Source organism: Trachurus trachurus (genome assembly GCF_905171665.1).
Source record: "Trachurus trachurus genome assembly, chromosome: 24".
In the NCBI taxonomy this organism is placed as follows: Eukaryota; Metazoa; Chordata; class Actinopteri; order Carangiformes; family Carangidae; genus Trachurus; species Trachurus trachurus.
The window spans coordinates 5414586-5434767 of record NC_139910.1 but is presented as its reverse complement, the minus strand read 5'-3'; the positions used below and the strand labels follow the sequence as shown (position 1 = coordinate 5434767).

Genomic DNA, 20182 nt, shown 5'->3' with positions numbered 1-20182 from the left:
ATAACCGATTTGTTTCAACACCTCAAACAGAGGTAGCAGCTACAGCTCACTAACAAGTGTGTGTGTCAAGAAAAGGAAACTCATCAACCTCCTGCCACAGATGCAGTTGCTGCATATTGATTTAGTGACTATATATTGAGAGGAAAAGCAACTACTCCTCCTGAAACTCCAGTTTGTATTTTAACTCCAGTTTATTTTGTATTGTTCAATAAAATAAAAGCAGAACAGAAGTTAAAGTTAGAGGTGTTGAAAGTGTCCATGAAGAAATGTAGTTTTTCTGTCATTAGAAGTGGGGAGAGCTCAGAAGAAGATAAGACACCAGTTTGTAATGTAACTATAAGTTCTGAGGAGCTGTAAGCCAAAACACACGCAAACAAATACTCAATTAAGCAGATAAATCTCATAAGACATTGCGCCAAGAATCATGCTGGTCAGCATGGTAGGTTAATTTTCAGACATCATGAATACACTCTGTTTATGCTTTTCTCTTCAAAGATGGATTTTTATTCTTTTCCAATTTGATATGGTCTTCTCCAGCATTGATGATGTGTCTCAGTGCACTCAGGATCAATGTGTCAGTGTCATGATCAACATGGATTTCTTCATGATAGTTCTTCACAGGGAAGATGCAGTTCATTGGAATCCCAGTTTCACCACTGAGCTTCTCCATCTTAAAAAACAAAACAAAAAACCCAACCCAACCCACAAACAAACAAACAAACAAACAAACAAACAAACAAACAAACAAACAAACAAACAAACAGTAAAGTTAAGTTCAGAAAATATGTTTAGAATTCAAATTGTATATGACTAATAAGTAACCCGAACCATACATGTTCCTTTATGTTTTGGATCTTGTAGATATTCTTTAAGTCTTTTTCAACTTCAGGACAGATTTGGTCGATTTTGGTGATAATAGCGACTTGAGGAATTCCTGCAAGAACAACAGGCAGAAAATCGATTACACAAACAAACAAACAGCTGCTTTTATTTGTCAATAGAGAAAAGAACAAACTACAGGAAGTGAGGGATTTTAAGCAGAGTACAACATTAAAGTATTTTTCCCAAGTAGAATGTGATATATGAAAAACACTGTGGGGAGAAGAATAGACAGAATTAACACTTCTGTTCTCACCCAGGGCGCTGGCTTCCTTTCTGATTTCCAGAACTTTCTTCACAATGTTGTCCTTCGTGATAGACAATGTGTCAGCATTAATGACAAGAACCAGAACATGGACTTTGTCTGGGGACTTGTTATAGAATGGATCATCTTGTGATATCTTGGATAAAGGATTGAACTGCAAATCAAATTTGAATATATTAGTGTGTGTGTGTGTGTGTTTGTGTATAAATATACAGTGGCATGCCAAAGTTTGGGCACCCCTGGTCAAAATGTCTGTTAATGTGAACAGTTCAGAGAGTGGAAGATGAAATGATCTCCAAAACATGAGTGTATCATTTTTGTTTTCTATAGTTTTAGAGGGAAACCCAGGAGACTTGAGCTCTCAGATAACTTTGACCAAGGTATCAAACAAGATATTTACTATCTAGCTACTAACTATGCAGGGTGGTCAAACCTTTGCTGCTGGCCCTTTTCATTTTCTGTCATTTTGAAAATGTAAAAGATGAAAAAAAAAAAAAGGGAATGTGTCATCGGCAGTGTTGTGCTAGTTACTGAAAAATAGTAACTAGTTACAATTACTAGTTACTTCATTAAAAAAGTAACTCAGTTAGTAACTCAGTTACTTAAATCAAAAAGTAATGCGTTACTGAAAAAGTAACTTTTTCGTTACTTTAAAACGTTTTTTTTTTTCCAATGCTCCCATTAAATAAAGGTTGATTGAATTCCCCTCTAACTGTCATTTCAGTTCTGTACTGATGCCGATGAAAGAACGTGTTTTTATCTGTAAAATTTTACCATCATCATCATGCTGCATGATGTCAGCATTTACAGCAGCTTTGACCTAACAGAACTGCAAAAAAATATTGAGGATGTCTTACTTTGACTGAGTTACATTCAAGAACCTGTTTTCAATGACGGAAATAGATTCACTCCAGCGGTATTTTTTTATCGATCAATCAGCTGTGTTTACCCGGAGCGATCAGCTGTGTTTACCGTTTCAGGCGTCATACCGCTGCTGCTCGGGTGGAGTAGGTGCTTGTGTGTGTCTCGCTGTGACTCTCGAGCTGTGTCCCAGTTCAGGGGCTGCAGCCTGAACTGACACACAGCTTCGTTCTCGGATGCTGCGTTAGCTAACGTTACCTTAGCTCGCCGTCATGCCCTGCTCTGACCTGTCCAGTCCTCAGTCTTCATGGAGCGTGTTTGATTACGTGTGGGACGCTAGAGGGCGGCCGCAAAGTGCTTTGTTTTTCACAGTGTTGCAGTGTGCTCTGTCTTTCTTTCAATTCAATAAAACTTTATTGATCGCTAGAATGTTATGGGAAGTGTGTGCCGCTGTAAAACCTCACCCAAAGGAACGGAGTAACGCAGCGTTTGGTAACGGAAATTACTGATTTTAAAAAAACAACGCGTTACGTTATTAGTTACTGAAAAAAGTAACGGCGTTACTAATAACGCGTTACTACCCAACACTGGTCATCGGTAACTTCATCCCTTTTGGAGATTATTTCATCTTCCACTTGTTGAACTCTTCACATTAACTTACATTTTGACCAGGGTGCCCAAACTTTTGCATGCCACTTTATATATATATATGTATAAAAAACTATATAACACTATATAAAACTTAAAAACTTTGCAGCAGCTGTACCAGGTAACCATGATTTACATGTCCCATCAAAGCCAGTTTGACATCTTCCACAAGGACACCTTGTTTTGCTTCCAGGCCCATGATGTCATTGAAGACAAAAGGGTAAAAGGTTCTGGGGTCTTCTTTTTGGATCTTGAAGGTTGTGTACTATAAAACATAATGGAGAAATATAGAGGTTTAATCACTACAGAGCAAAGCTGCAAACTGTTGTTAGATTTAGATTATTTTTCAAACAAACTTGGTATAAACCTAACTGGGCCATGGATCAGGGTTTAGGGGCTTCGCCTCTTTACAGGCAGTCTACTGAGCCACTCTGGTTTCAACTGCTTGGGATCTTAGTACTTGCACCTATAGCCCCAACCTGTTGTAATTTTTGTTTTGCTGTTTGTCATCCTCTATGCCCATTTCCCTCACCATAACTTAAACATAAAGAGAGAAAAGTTATAAGAAAAGTCACAAGTTATTCATACCCTTTTGGTGAAGGAGCTATATGAGACATCATCTGCCAAAGCCTGGATGTACATTCTTCCTCGTAGCGTACTTTGGACAGAGTTGATGAAACTGGACTTCCCAGCTCCATTTGGTCCAAGAAGAAGGACCCTGATCTCCTGACCTTCAGTCTGAGGTTTGTAGCTTTTCAGGAACTTCAAATCTGTCTCTTTGCCTTTGCTGATAAAAGGAAACATATTATACACTAATGTGTAGTTTTACTGATAATTTACATTTTCTATTTGATGATGTAAATCAGAATGTCACAGAGTAAGGTAATAAACAGAAGAAAAAAAAAGTCATCAGAAGAAGCAGATTTGTGTATAACGATTGTGATGAAAAGGTAGCTAATGACAAAAAAGAGAATAAACACTTACGTCCAGTCTACTTTCCTCCAAGGGTCATTGAGAACTGAAAATAATGAAAAAATACAGTCATCATGCAACAATGTGTAACTTTTCCATGATTAAGATAGATGGTACTTTTCTTAAAGAATCTTACGCGGTTGTTTGTCCATTTTGCTGCCGTCACCTCCCATGGCTGGAGAATAAAACAGTTAGATACATGGTAAAACTTGGAGCCCATATGTAAATTAAACATAGGCCTAGTTATTACTTCAAGGTAAAATGGTAAATGGACTTGCACAAAGTTCCCACTACAACTTACATAGTGCACTTTGATACAGCACTAGGCACAGTGCTTGGAAGCTACCCATTCACACACATTCATACACCCAATGCACATCAGGGGGTAAGTGTGGGTTCAGCGTCTTGTCCAAGGATCCTGGAGGAGCCGAGAATTGAACCACCGACCTTCTGGTTAGTGGACAACCGGCTCCACCTCCTGAGCCACAGCTGCCCAAAACGTGCAATTTGTCCCAGAAAATCTTATCATAACATAACTGCCCCAATTAAAGTTTTTGAAAAAGTACATATGGACTAACATACAGCATGTACTTGTACAGTATATAAAATAGTTTCATTGTTTTGATTAATATATTTAGTTTTGATTTTTTTTTTCTTCAGTAAAGAATATTTGTATTTAAAATTGTACCTGTGTCGATGTCTGCCTGGAACAAAGTGAAGGGTGAAATGTCTTTGTCTAAGTGTGGTAATTTATGTTGACCACCAGTTATGTCAAAAGACTAATTAACATATCAAATTACCCTCCCACTTCTATTTGCAATGCAATTTTGAACATGTATCTGCAAACCCCAAACCACATAGTTTTACTTTTGTTTTCAGCAAAGTTGAGAATTTCACTTCCCTATGAAGTTTGTGCGGTTAAAGTTCAATCCCTCTGTGTATATAGTTGAAAGCTGAGAATTAGATGCCTTTCTGTTAGATATAAAGCTAGAGACAGTCATCTGCCCTGCACTCTGTCCCAGAAACATGCCAAGGGTTAGGGTTAGCCACATTCCCTCCTTTTGCATCTCAAATCTCACCTTCTGGCGGGTTTCCAGACACAGCTGCAGAGCGAGGTGATAATGGTCGCTGCATAACACTGTGCGGGAAGAGAGAAACCATTATTGCTCTTCCATCACCTAGCTGGTGTATATCTTTATCTTGATGTTTATGCCCAATAGCCAATAGGATGTTAACACATCTCCCCTTGCAGGCTCTGTCCACCTTTCTAATATAAGAATCTGAACTTCACTGTTTGGCCCTCACAACTGAGGTGGCATCACATGCTTAAGTTATTTCGATGACTCCTCCAGTCTCCTTGATCAGGTACAAATAAACTTTTTAAGTATCAGACATCCAGGACTCTGGTGCTTCTTCTTTTCCTGCATCACCTCAGAATTTCTCCCTAACAAACATGATGCTTGCTTTGATTGTTTTGCTTGTTTTTGAAAAAAACAAACATACCGGTAGGGTGTGTTTAGAGCTATTGTGATGGCCCTTGCAGTAGATGCGTCTGTGTTACCAGTGAGAATGTGACGTATGGTGGGGTGTGTTAATACCAGTGTTTTCCTGAGGTTGCCATGGAACCTGAGTGAATGATTGAAGCCTGATGTGGAGTACCTGGGCCTGTTCTGCTCTTTCAACACCATGGACTAATTTGTATAAAACAAATGAAGTGTAATTTTAAATCTTTCAATGTATAAATGCTAGTTTAATGCGTCCATTGCTATGTAGTATTTAACATATCCAACATAGTTTCTATTTCTGGTGCCAGTAGTGATACATTTACTGAATACATTGTGCACTCAAGCAGGCACAAAAATGATGCTTATAGAGAAAAATTATGTTACATAGATGCTGCTTTATATATCTGAAGTGCATCACTTGGCGATATGTATCTCAGCAGAAATACATTTTTATGGCAATAACAGTCACACTGCTGCAGGTTTTTTGGGGGCATTTCTGTTTTTATTTTGGACAGAGCAGTCAAGACAGATAGAAAAAATGTAATATACAGTAGGGGGTGATAAATCAATTTTACTCATTAATTTGTATTTGTGTTTTACTTAGATTACTTCCCTTGGGCTCCCAAAGTTTGTCCAAAGGATGTTGATACTAAAACCAGCAGCACGACCAGTTTGTTTCAACATCTCAAACAGAGGTAGCAGCTACAGCTCACTAACAAGTGTGTGTGTCAAGAAAAGGACACTCATCAACCTCCTACCACAGATGCAGTTGGTGCATATTGCATTAGTGACTATAGAGTGGAAAACAACTACTCCCCCTGAAAATCCAGGTTGTATTTCAACTCCAGTTTACTTTTGTTATTTTGTATTGATTGATAAAGAAGAACAGAAGTTAGAGGTGTTGTAAGTGTACATAAAGAAATGTAGTTTTTCTGTAATTGGAAATGGGCAGAACTCAGAAGAAGATAAGGCACCAGTTTGTAATGTAACTATACGTTTTCAGGAGCTGTAAGCTAAAACACATGCAAACAAATAATCAATTTAGCAGATAAATCTCATAAGACATTGTGCCAAGAATCATGTTGGTCAGCATGACAGATTCATTTTCAGACATCATGAAATACACTCTGTTTATGCTTTGTTCAAGCATATTTATCTGGAGGTGGATTCTTGTTCTTTACAAATTTGATGTGGTCTTCTCCACTAATGATGATTTGTGCCAGTGCACTCAGGATCAGTGTGTCAGTGTCATCATCAAGACTGATTTCTTCATGATAGTTCTTCACAGGGAAGATGCAGTTCATTGGAATCCCAGTGTCAACACTGAGCTTCTCCATCTATATAAAAAGAAAACATAATGCAAAATGTTCAGAACCAGATTCACAGTTTTCAGTGATAATGTGATAATTACAGTGAAGTTCTGCTGTTTTGTCAACGAATGACCTCCACTAAGGACTCAAACCTGAACAACCTTAAGCCTGGTTTATGGTTCTGCGTCGCGTCGACGTGGACCTCTATGTGGACCTCTATGTGGACCTTACACCGTAGCCTGATGCGCACCTCCAAAAAATCCTGACGCGTCGCGTCAACGCGCTGACGCGAACCGCAAGGACTGTGATTGGTCCACTCAGAATGTCAGTGTGGTAAATTCACCCGTTGACAGACCACCTCCGCAAACAACTTCTTCGTCGCCTGCACTTCAACATTTGCAATACAAGCGTTTGTTTTTCAGTTGCCATTGTTTACTGTGACCCGGAAGAAAACCAAGGAATCCGATATGAGCCGACCAAAACCACACAAAGACACAGCCACACCCCCTTAGTGGCTAGGCGGTGAATTGCAGAGCAACGCGTTAATTAAGGTCATGGCTTGCTTAGATTTAGGAAAAGATCATGGGTTGCACTGTGTAGTCTACTTCGTCATGCCTAATAACAAAACCTAACATGGTGACCTGCTGCATGAATAATACAAGATAGTAAACATTTTCTTGAGGTCAGAAAGAATGCTGTACCTTTTCCTTTGCAGACTGGATCTTGTAGATATTCTTTAGGTCTTTTTGGACTTCAGGACAGACTTGGTCGATTTTGGTGATAATAGCAAGTTGAGGGATACCTGTAAGAACAACAGACAGAAAATTACCTACAGACAGACTACAGCTGCTTTTCTTTGTCAATGGAGAAAAGAAGAATCTACAGGAAGTAGAGTGCACCATATTAAGATGTGTTTGTCAAGCAGAATGTGATCTAGAAAACACTACAGAAAAGAATCAACAGAATTAATATTTCTGTTCATACCTAGAGCAGTGGCTTTTTCTCTGACTTCTTTAATTTTTTTCACCATGTCGCTCGGCAAGAGAGACACTGTGTCGGCATTAATGACAAGAACCAGAACATGGACTTTGTCGTTGAAATCAGGGGACTTGTTGTAGCATGCATCATCTTCTGATACCTTGGATACAGGATTAAACTGAAAAACAAAATTGAAGACAGTTAGATGTGTGTGTGTGTGTGTGTGTGTGTGTGTGTGTGTGTGTGTGTGTGTGTGTGTGTGTGTGTGTGTGTGTGTGTGTGTTTATGTGTGTGTAGCTGTACCAGGTAATCATCCTTTATGTGTCCCTTTAGAGCCAGTTCGAGATCTTCCACTTTGACACCGTGTTTTGCATCCAGGCCCATGATGTCGTTGAAGACAAAAGGGTAAAAGGTGCCGGGGTCTTCTTTTTCTTTTTGGATCTTGTAGGTGGTGTACTATAAAACACAATGGAGAAATATAGAGGTTTAATCACTCAGGTTTAATCAATTAGGGGGTGTCAACAGCCTGCAGTGTTGAGAACTTAGTGCACTGTTGCTTGATTTAGAATATTTTTTTAATTAACTTGGTATAAGCCTAGTATGTGTGTTGTAATGGTGTTATATCGGGTCATGCAGGGCGTAGGAACAGATAGTGGTTGTCCAAAGCCAGACCTTTTAGGTTGTAATACCAGGAAGTCCAGCCTCCGAAAATAGCAATCATTCATTCCATGTTATGCTCTACACAGTGAGTCAATAAAGTGGACCTAAAGATGATCAGCGAATGACAGCAAATCTTTTCAGTAACACTACAGTATGTAACTGGGCAATGGGACTACATGACAGTCTACTGACCCACTCTGGTTTCAGCTGCTTGGTTAATTTGTGTTTGCACCTGTGGCCCTGGCCTGTTGTAGCTAATGTTTTGTATTTCCATGCTAATGCAACAATAAAGGTAAAATACTGAAAAAAAATCTTAAAGCTGAAAAAAGAAAAGAAGAAATAAGTAAGCAAATAGCTGAAATCACAACTTCTAAAGTTCTTCATACCTGTTTGGTGAAGGAGTACCCTCCGACATTATCAACCAAAGCCTGGATGTACATCCTTCTAAGTAACGTGCTTCCGACAGAGTTGATGAAACTGGACTTCCCAGCTCCATTTGGCCCGTGAAGAAGAATCCTGATCTGCTGACCTTCAGTCTGAGGTTTGTAGCCCCTCAGCGACTTCAGATTAGAGGCATTGCTCCTGATCATAAAATTAAACATTTCATTACAGACTAATATGTAGTTTTACAGAGAATTTACACATTGTTTTTGATGATGGCAATCAGAATGACACAGAATGGGTTATCAGAAGCGGCTACAGTAGATTGTGATGAAAAAGCTGCAACTGATAATACAGATACACTTACGTCCATTCTATTTTCCTCCATGGCTCACTGAGAAGGGCTGAGAAATGCATTACACATATTCAGTTGAGACAAAAAAGGAAGAAAAATACAGTGCTTTTCTTAAACAATCTTACGTTGTTCCTTGGCCCGTTTGGCGTTTTCATTTCCCATGGCTGGAGAACAAAACAACAAGGTGAAACTCGGGGGCCCACATGTGAATGAAATGCTTAATTATCAATTATCAATAAAACATTAACACCCCATACCCTGCAACCACAAGAAAACTTGAAGAATCCAAAAAAGAAACGTTTCTACTTTTATGTTAAGTATTAAAGAACAAATTGAAAACATAATGGGATTATTGAAAAATTACACATACAGTATTTATGTACTATAAACAATATAATTCTTATAGTTAAAGTCTTTTGTCATTTTTTTTTCCAGTAAGGAAGATATTTATATCTAAAATTGTACCTGTGTCAATGTCGGACTGGAACAAAGTCGGACTGGAACAAAGTGAAGGATGAAATGTCCAGACCATCAGTTATGTCAACAGACTAATTAACATATTTAATCATCCTCCCACTTATATTTGTAATTTGATTTTGAACATGTAACAGCAGACCACAAACCACATGGTTTTACTTTTGTTTTCACCAAGATGCTTGTTCAGCAAAAAAAAAGACAAAAAAGCCCATCATGCTGTTTGGTTTGGGATATGAAAATGTAAACCCAAACTAAAGAAATGAAAATGAATTAATTAATTTCTGCATTCTGTAGCCACAATATTAAGATAGGTGTGCCAGGAGGTGAATCCCATTATGTGTTATGTGTAAAGAGTCCCCAAACTTTTTTTCTTTTAGTTCTGCCCATCAAGAGACAATGCTAAAACACTGACACTGTGTGACAAAAAACTCAGCTCATGCTATTTTATATTCACACCACAGCAGAAGCTTAGTAACTGCATGATAACTGAGTATGTATGAAAGTATGAACTGCAGGTCTTCAAAATTAAGTTTGTTTTCTTTTTCCCCCCTCACATCCTGCAGAACTCCATGTCTTGTTTAAACTCAGAAAAAATACATTACAGGCTGATGACATTTTCCATTTAGTTTGTTGCTATGATTTCATTGACTGCAAATAAAATGAATAATGTCATTTGGATAAATTCTAAAGAGATTTGATGATCAATAGAAATTATATCTATGAACATATTTTGTATCAGTGATAAAGTGACCTCTGCTGTGCTTAAAGACACACAGCAGAAAGGTGAAATGCATTTATAGTCTCTTAAAGTTGATTTTTCGCCTGAGAAATTAATTGCTCAGTCGCCCGTTTGCATTGACTCATATGTAAACTCGTAGGTAAAGGTCCGGTGTGAGCGCAACTTAATCAGAAAAAATATGAGAATATTTCATTGTTCATTGATGGAGTTTCTCTGGAAAGAGTGTCCAAATTTCATTCTTTTAGGTGAAATCATTGATGAAAACATTACATGGAAAGCTCAAATAGCACAGGTAAAACCAAAAGTATTGTTTTGAGGACTTTGTACTGTTCTCTTATCCTACCATATGCAAATTTGGGAAACACATACTCAAGCAAAATAAAACCATTGTATTTAATACAAAAAGAGTAATACAAATAATTCTAATAATAAAAACAGAGAACACACTTACAGACTTTTTTTTAAAATCATGATTATTGAAAATAGAAGACAGAGTCTTGTAGTAATGATTAAGGCAAAAATGTGAAAACTTCCAGAACATCTGCAACAGTTATTTTTACAGTGCACAAAGGGAAGAGAGAACACACAATTTTTTTTAAACATAAATTTGCACTAACAACTCTAAAGTAAAAAGTGTATTTCGGTGGCTGGTGGAAAACTTTTTAACAGACTTAAGTTTAACAGGAAGTACAAAGAAAAAATTCATATGGAATGTGCAGGTAATTGCTATTGTTATGATTTTTGTTTGTTTGTTTTGTATTGGGAAGTAATTGACCATAGGTGAGTTACTTGTGTTTTCTTTTTCTTTATTTTTCTGTCTGTTATTTACAAGTAATTTGGCAGACCATATACTGTGGTTTTAATTTCAAAAAGAATTGATTAAAGGGCAGGGAAAATAAGTTTGACTTATCCTGCTCCTTTCCAGACATGGAACGTGTAAATCATAATCTGGCATCATTTTATCAGTAATGTATGAATTGAAAATGTCAATGCATGGAACAAATAAAAATGAAATAAACTGAAATATTTTATTACTTTTTCATAACAATGAGACACATCCTGTTCTCTCAATTATGTTAATTTAAAGGATCGAAGAGAAAGAAGAACTATTGTAAGGGTGAGAACAGGTCACAAGAACAAAACTAGACAGTCCAGCAAAACCCCCCAAAAGTCTGTCTGACATTAAAGCAGAAGTGAGTGATCCGGTCGTTTTCGCTAATGCTGCGTTCCAGGCAGGCTTTTGAAATCGTAAATTACAGCTTCAAGTCACAACTTACGACTTTGTAGCGTTCCAGGCAACCCACTCGTGTTTTTCCGACCTGTTTTACCGGTGAAAGTCACTATAACGGCCACTCGTAACTTCCGACCGGTGAACTCGTACCAGATCGAACTGGTACCACTTCACGGTCGGAAAAATACAAGTTTCCTTGAACGCACCATAACAGTCCTCGTCCCTACGTCGCCACATTCACGGCGTTCCTTGGCTGCACACACAGCCCTGCATGCCGTTCTCTCTCCTCATTGGATAAAAACTGTAGGATACGATAAATGTTTTCTCTTCGGCTCAGAGCAGAGCAGAGGGACTGACAGACCCGTGTTTCAGTCCAAACACTCTATGTAAGTGATTGCTGTCGGAAGATATAACTATTTAAGACTTATATTAACACAAATATATCACTCACTTCTGCTTTAAAGTTCTCACTGTTTAAAAAAGACCACAATCACAAAAAGACCTGTGATTGACTATTTCTTGAATGCCACAATTTGTACATGTGAAACTCAGAATCTCTACTTAACAATGTTGCTATTGAGGAAGTCATCTCCAAAGTGTATGATGCATCTCAAGGTGCTCAGGAATAGGGTGTTAATATCACTGTCAAGGTCTTTTTCGGTAAGGCAGTTCTGAGTGGCAAAAATGCAGTTCATTGGAATCCCCACATCAGCCCTGAGCCTCAGCATCTGCATTTAAAAATCACATCTCAGTTCATACTTCACAGTAGTTGATAATGAAAATGACTGACAGCATTAAATTATGTGTGGAAAGTAATTTAACAACAACAACATCATCATCATCATCAGTATTAGCATACCTTTTCCCGTAGCCTTTTGCTCCTGTAGGTATTTTTTACATCCTTTTCAATCTCTGGGAAGGCTTTGTCAATTTTGGTGAAAATGGCTAGCTGAGGAATCTCTAAGAGAAGGAAACAAAAGTGCATTATTTTTGTTGTGTATGAGTTGTGCTCATCTAACTGTAATAGCACTTGACTGGGGGATTAAGGATATCCCCAACCCTGTCTTTAGCAAAAAGTAGTTTATTAAAGTGTACCACAAGTATACTCATTTTATACTAAAACTGAGGCAGTATACTTGAAAGTGTACTTTTGTAAACTTAAAATGACCTATAAACTAAAATGTAGACTAGAAGTATATTCTTAGTATAAAGTATAGTTTTATAAACTTAAAATATTCCAATTTAGTCTGAAGAAGTATTAAATTAGTATATCAAAGGAGGTTAAATCGAAAGCAACTGGACTTAGTTATTTGACAAATAACTAAGTCCAGTTGCTGGACTTAGTTATTTGACAAATAACTAAGTCCAGTTGCTTTCGATTTAACCTCCTTTGAAATACTATGACCTGGACAAATGAGAATATGCACCGGCTTAAATTAGTATACTTTCTAGCTCGCTACAAGTACATGGTCCATAGCATACTTGCTATACTTATACTCAAGCATACTTCATAAAATTAACTTCAAGTATACTACTTCTTGCTAACAGTTGGTTCCATCAACCCCATTGTGAAAAAAATAAACATTGTGGTCTCTTCTCTCACCCAGTTTACTGGCTTCAGCTCTAATGTCCCTCAGTGTTTTGATAACATTGCCATTTTTTGTGTCATCTGTGCTGGCATCAATGACACAAACCAGAATGTGGACTTTGTCGTTGATGGTTGGGGACTCGTTGTAGTGTGGACTGTCCTCTGTTAATTCACCGACTGGATTGAACTGAAATAGAGACATAGTCAAATGATGACATTTACCAAGATTAATTCAATAGAAAACAGAATCGATGATAAAAAAAAAATAATGATTGTGATTTTAAAAATGCAACTCTACCGTGTAACCATCTTTCACATGTCCCTTCAGTGCATGTTTGATATCGTTGACCTGGACTCTATTGCTGTCGTCTTTCAGACCCATCATCTCATTGAAGACAAAAGGGTAAAAGGTGTTTGAGGGCCCATTTACCATCTTGTAAGTTGTGAACTGTAAAACACAAATGAAGAATGCAGTTATAGTGCCTGATGCCAGCTGGTTTGGTTCAACATGTGTGGCTGCGTACACTAACTTTCCTATGGAACATCCAGGATGACGGGTGTGGGGTTCAAGGTGCTTAGTTGTCATTGCCTGCCTGGCTTAAAGGGATAGATCTATTTTTTTTTTAAGTAAGGTTGTATGAGGTACAAATGGTCCATATGCAGTAGACAGCTCTACTATGCCCTCCCCCAGTTAGCCATACCGGCACAAATCATACACCGGTCAAGGATGCCAAGATGCATCCCCCACCCCCCAGTAGGTCTGGCTTTTTTCCTCATCCTTCTCATGCACCTTTTTCATTCCTGACCTGTTTGGAACCTGTTCTTTATGGAGGCCAGGCAAGGCAAACATGCACATTATTAACTAAGCACATTATCAAACACAGAGGTCATTCATTGTGCTCACAGAAACAGAAATAAGACAGACACAAAATAGAAAAAAAAGCACAATAAGAAAACACTATAAACAAAAACAGGAGTGATTCACCTTATAGATCAACACAATCAAACTTTTTTCATACCTTTTGGTAATACGCAGTGTTCACTGGAGCTAGTTCGCTGATTGAAGCTTGCAATACATTTTGGACAGAATTTATGAAACTGGACTTTCCAGCTTTACATGGCCCATGGAGAAGAATCCTTAGCTGCTGGCCTTCAGTCTGTGGTTTGTAGTTTTTGATCCACTGCAGATCTCCGCTTTCATCACTGTTAAAGAATCATTACATCAAACTTTAGAATAAAAAACTAAAACATATTGCAATTAATTAGAAATGTTATTGAAAGAGGATAATGAATTGAAAACGTCAAGAAACAGCCAAGAAATAACAAGTAATTGCGTAGTAATGTCAAGAAATAGCCGAGAAATTATGGTCAATTTCATAGTAATGTCATGTGTTTCTTAATTTTTAACAGTTGGGATGCAGACACACTCACCTCCACTTGATTTCCCTCCATGGTTTCTCTAAAACTGATAGGTAGAAAACAAATGATGCTGACATTCAACATTCAATGAATGGAGTAGATCTGTGACTGGCAACAAGCAGCCCTTGGCCTAAATATTATTATTGATAATGATAAACAGATAATCTGCCTTGAATTGAAGAAAGACATTTTACTTTGATCCATGTTAAGAGTAAAAGACACACATGTGAACAGTATCCAGGTAATTTACAGCTACATTTTATATTAAGACAATCTCTTCAATTAGCCTGTGATTTTATTATGGCCTGTCAGCTAAAGGATTAGGGAAAATGTGGCCAAACTTACTTGCGGAGCTGTCTACTCCAGCTTTAGATTTCTTTGCTCCCATTGCTGTGAAGTAAACAGTTAGCAGGTTATGAAATCATTTTGTCTTTGTCCTCAATAAAATGACTGAACACCTTTGTACTAAAGGTAGCAACAACAAACCCACAACTTGGGTTAAGTTTTGTGAGTAGGCTACAAAATTTATGATGACAGTAAAACATTTACTCTGAATATTAAAAAAAAAAAAATTCAATATCATCTTACCCTCAGGGTTTAAAATTGTAATTTCAGCAATTTTTGTAATTTATGATTAAATTTACTGTTTAAACAGCTAAAAGTGAAATCTAACAGTATCTAAATATTTCTGAAACTTGATTTCATACGTTTGATGACGATATTAAAAAAGTCAGTCATATTTTCTTACAATCAAAAAACTTAGTCTACTTTGAGACATCATAGAGTTGTCCTACCTTTTGTGGGTATCCAACAGACTGATCCTTAAAGTGTAAACAGTAAGCAGCAGAGGAAATAATGTTTTAAATGTCAAATGAATTCTTCCCAATCCAGTTTTTAGTTTCACTTTGATCATTTACGTGACCTGTAGGCAGTGTAACTCATTTGTTTCCAATGACAAAACAGTTTAATCTCAGCTGACTCTGTTTTTTTGTCTGTTCTTGTGATTCTCTAAACACTTGTGCCTATGAAACCTCAACTGAACTTGAGACCCCACCATACAGTTTTGCTTCCTCTTCTAATGTAAAATGTGGAAAATCAGGTCAGCTATAGGAAGTAATAATGTGTACTCACACGTCGAGATGGGCAGCCTCAAAAAAACACGTCTGCACGTACAAGCAGATATGTGGAATTTTTGATTTTTCCTTGCAACTTGTAGAATTCTTTAATTGAAAGTGAAACTATCACAAATATAATTACGGTACAAGTACTTATATTCACGTGTGTGTTTATCTTTGTTCTTTAAATTTTTCCAACAGCCACCAAATGCAAAATAAACACACATTGCGGATAAGGTGTATAGTAATTTTTAAGCAAATTATATAAATAATGATATACAACTTGATTTCTTTCTTCTTAAGTTATTTAATTCAGATGTACAGAGAGATAACAATGCAATCAAATTGTTGTACATTTCAAAGACATTCAGGCTTTGGGTTGAGACATGCTGTGACCCATAAGCAGCAAAAACAGCAACGCTGAGCTACAGAAGCAGAAGCGCACTTTTCTTTTTTGTCTAGAAGCCCTGCTTTGAGTTTCCAACATTAATGCGTCACATCTATTTGTGATAAATTAATGTCTGTTGTGATAAATCAGTGTTGTAAACTGGCATGTTTTCTGCACAGTTGTCCTATTTTTATTATTGTAGTGGACAGGTGAAAATGGTTTTAGCTGGATTTTCATTTCATGTCTTGCAGAACTAATGTGGTTATTTTTCTAATCACTTTACCCATCTGAAAAATAAGAGTCAAAAACACCAGAACTATTTAAAAAGTGTTTTTTTCTTTGTTTGAATGTGCAGAAAAAATCTAACTTGGTGAGTGACAAGACCTATTTTTCTTTGTGCACGATGCAAATTTTGTCTTCAGTCCCCCTTTTGTAGTGTTTTTATTCTTCTCTGTGTTTGCTTTATTAAATATTCAGAACTTTATGTCCTTTTCCGGGTCAAACGAGATGTTTTAGCCTTTAAAAGAAGACTAAACCACCACTAGTATCCAAGGCACCAATAGAAAATGACAGTATGCTGCCCTCTGCTGGAGCTTGACAATAAATGCTATTTTCAGATTTGACAGAGGTCAACTTTTTTTTTTCTTTTTTAAATTGCAAGTAATTGAAAATGCAACAGTATATCAGTCACAGCAAACAACTAGATAAAGCATTGCTGTTTTTAATGATAAATGGATAGTTATGTGACCTGTTTATTAACCTGTTGCTCAAGGCTGTAGGAACCCTTGATATAGAAATAAAAAAGACAGAGGTAAAAAGAAATGAACCCAGCGACTTATCAGAATAAACCCATAAAAGATCATCTAAATCCACAAATACTCTCACATTCTTCAACATAAACAAAACAGTGACAGTATTTTCAGAGCATTTTCTAGATGGATGAGAAACAGAAATACTATACATCTGCCCTGTTGAGGAAGTCGTCTCCGTAGTTGATGATGCATTTCAAGGCGCTGAGGATCACAGAATTAGTGTCTTCACTAACATCGATTTCTTCATGGTAGTTCTTGACAGGAAAGATGCAGTTCATTGGAAAACCCACATATTTGGAGAACTTCTCCATCTACATTGTAAAAAAAATGGCAAAACATCAGTTCACAAGACTTTTAAGATACTTGTCTATCTATTGTCTACATCATTACATTACCTCCTGCCTTTGATCTGAGAAGAGTAAACTCATAAAATGACAAATAAAAACATACCTTCTCCTTCAGTTTCTTGCTCCTGTAGATGTTTTTTAAATCCTTCTCGGTCTCTGGACAGGCCTTATCAACTTTGGTGACAATGGCCACGTGAGGAATCCCTGCCAAGACAACAGGCAGAAAAAAACTCCTCAAGGTGAGTGTTTGATTAATCTTACCTGGTGTGAAAAAGACTACATATCCTTACTGATTTCTACTCTCACCGAGGCGACTGGCTTCAGATCTGATGTCCCGGATCTTCTCCAGAATTGCATCCTCGTATACCACAGAACCACATGTGTCAGCAGAAACAACACAAACCAGAACATCTGCTTTGTCATTGTCAGTTGGATTTTTGACGTAAAACTCACTCTCCTCAGAGCATTTTGACTCAGGATTGAACTGTAAAGCAAAATAAAAGTTAATACAGGTACTGACACACATGAAAATGTGTTTTTATTGAATGAATTAATGTTGGAGTTGAAGGTTCTTGTACCATGTAACCCTCCCTCACATGTCCCTTGAAAGCCAGTTTGATGTCATTCACATGGACACCTTTGTTTTCCTCCAGGCCCAGGGTATCAGTGAAGACAAAGGGGTAAAAGGACTTTGGAGAACCTTTTTGGATCACATAGGTTGAGTACTGTGAAGAAGAATTCAGTTAGTACTGTAAATAAAGTTGTTTGCCTTGATTTGACTTGACATGAAACTCAAAAGTCAGCGAAACTCAGAAATACAGGCAGGTATGGTTCAATTAATAGATTTAGTAGGCTACTCTAAATGTTTACCTTGTCAGAAGTGTCGGTTCTAATGCGATGCATCACAACTGATGTGCTAATTCTGCCTCTCAACGCACTTTGGACTGAGTTGATGAAACTGGACTTTCCAGCTCCTTTTGGCCCGTAAAGAAGAATCCTGAGCCTCTGACCTTCACTCTGAGGTTTGTAGTCGTTCACATACTGCAGAGCTGACTCTTTGTCTCTGTTCAGGAAACATGACATCACAAATTAAACAATAACATGCCAGAAATAAGAAGCTAATTGAGATCTGACTGAAAGAGGAAGTAAAACAAAAAACACACTCACCGCCACTTTATTGTCCTCCATGGTACAGTGAAGAAGGGGTCGTCCTTGTTCACAGACAATCCTGCCATTGCTTTAAAGTGAAATGTTTACTTAGAGCTGTTTCAAGAAATCAAACTGACCAAAACAAATGTTTAAGATTCAATTTGAGGCAAAGGCAAACAAAAGAAGAGAAATCAGAACTTCAGAAATCAGAACTTCACTGATTTATTAATTGATTGTTAGTTGTTGTTTTACTGGTTACTGTTCTCGAATGAGTTTTACAAGAATGAACAGGCCAATAAATTTGATCCTGCATGAACCTGTACACCATAAAACCATCCTACATACGTTTAGTGTGTTGAGACAATAAGAGAGAGCCTGATGAAAAGTTTTATAACTGATCCTAAGTGTATAAAGTAGTACAAACAAGTTATCCTCTCACTCTTGTTTCTACTTTAACGTTTATGAACAGAATGGCCTCTATAGTGTCTTTGTGTATCATGGATGTTAGTAAAATGTGAAGTTCATCAAAATGTATTTATTAATTCTTTAAATTTATTTTATTTAGTCAGCAAGTTATTTTACTGCTGGCTTTTATTTTGTTTTCATGCATTTTTTTTAATACAAAAAAAAAACGTTTTAGTTAGCCTTTGCATGTTGTATAAATGTGTTTGTGTGTATGTATTTTCTTTCCTCTGTTAAAAAAAATAGGTTCATGGTTGTTTATGTTATGAATATTCATAGATTCTTCTTCTTCTTATTTTTAATCACTGTAACCACTATACGATCACACTGTGTGGCCTCGTTTTCCATCTGTGTGTGTGGGGCAGGAGCTGAGTCTGAACCACCAACTGTTACTTTTCTGTTTTATCAGAATAAATAACCATGAACCTGAGAGAGTGTGTTGCCGCCGGTCTGCTGGACCCGAGACAAACAAACTGGGATTACATTTGGACATGTTTTCCATTTATCTATTTCAAAGATCATAACTGTAGCGCCAGTTGAAATTTAAATGAAGCTCTTCACGTCTGAAGTATTTTAGTCAGATGGCCTTGCCTTTACAATCCAACCAACAACAACAACAATGTAAGAGCTAAAATAAAGCAACAAAAAGCCATTAGTCCATAAATCTAGAAGGCTCGTAGCATTTAATTTCCTACTTCACATAAAATTAACTTAAAATGTCAACAAATATAATTGTACCATAATACTTTACCTCGTTGCATCGTTCAACCTGGTTTACTAATAGCCTAACTCAGTTTTGTCCAACAACTTCCTTAATCCGCGATTCCATGGAATACTGTTTACCCATCAATTTACTGTAAATTAGCTCCTGTTCCGTTTGCCAGAACCTGTTTCAAAATAAAATACACCCGTTTAACAGGGAGTGTCAAAATAAAACCAACATGCACTAGGCTAAATTGACGTCCAGGCACACCAAATACACCAAACATGATTTCTGTTCAGATGAGTTGAATTCAGTTAAGTTTTTTTTCCTGCTCTTATCAATATTTATTCATAGTAAAAATTAATGTGGAAATTGGCTGAAAATATGTAGGCTGAAGGCAGCATCTTATTACACCTCTGCTCTATACATAATGTTAGATGGAAATGTATCCATTGTGGGATTAATTCCCCCCTCTGTCTGCCTCCCCATTTCCTGTCTCTCTCAACTATACTATCCAATAAAGGCAACAAAAAAAAAAAGTCCCCCCAAAATATACTGTAGTAGACTAGTGTCCTATTTAGGACTGACTGCCAGACTGATCTATTCCATAATAGAAAACTAAGGCAAACATCTATAAATCACTAATTTTTGAAGAAAAAATAAATAAAAATAAAATAAGGTGATGGTGATGTTAATTGATTTCTTAAAAAAATTGTATACAGGCTAATGTTTTTTTTTTCTCAGAAACTTCCACACAACATTCAGTTATGTCAGAGCTAAAATTTATGGGTCCTTTTTTTTTCTTTTCTTTTTCGCTTTCACTAGGCTACTGGCTGCAAAGTTTTGGCATTTAGTAGGCTACTAGTTGGAAAGTCGCACATGATGGCCGCACTGAGACAGAAATTCAGCCCCAGACGAACCTGCTCATAACTAACAGG

The 20182-nt window shown here is 37.1% G+C and overlaps 1 protein-coding gene across 4 annotated transcripts in view; it reads right to left on the bottom strand.

Annotated features, from left to right (window-relative positions):
- LOC311007649 (interferon-induced protein 44-like) overlaps positions 1 to 19381 on the bottom strand; it is a 30459-nt gene extending 11078 nt beyond the window's left edge. The window contains exons 1-7 of one of the 4 annotated variants that reach the window (XM_084000904.1): positions 19293 to 19381; positions 18098 to 18167; positions 17801 to 17993; positions 17509 to 17655; positions 17237 to 17414; positions 17034 to 17134; positions 15757 to 16894 (exon numbers count right to left, since the gene is read on the bottom strand). In XM_084000904.1, coding sequence (XP_083857030.1) covers positions 16727 to 16894; positions 17034 to 17134; positions 17237 to 17414; positions 17509 to 17655; positions 17801 to 17993; positions 18098 to 18167; positions 19293 to 19302 — 867 coding nt within the window. In that variant the 5' untranslated portion in view covers positions 19303 to 19381 and the 3' untranslated portion in view covers positions 15757 to 16726. Of the gene's footprint in view, positions 1 to 15756; positions 16895 to 17033; positions 17135 to 17236; positions 17415 to 17508; positions 17656 to 17800; positions 17994 to 18097; positions 18212 to 19292 lie in introns of those variants that run through there. The other 3 variants (XM_084000907.1, XM_084000906.1, XM_084000905.1) reach the window with 3 other exon arrangements.
- Positions 19382 to 20182: the final 801 nt, after the last annotated feature.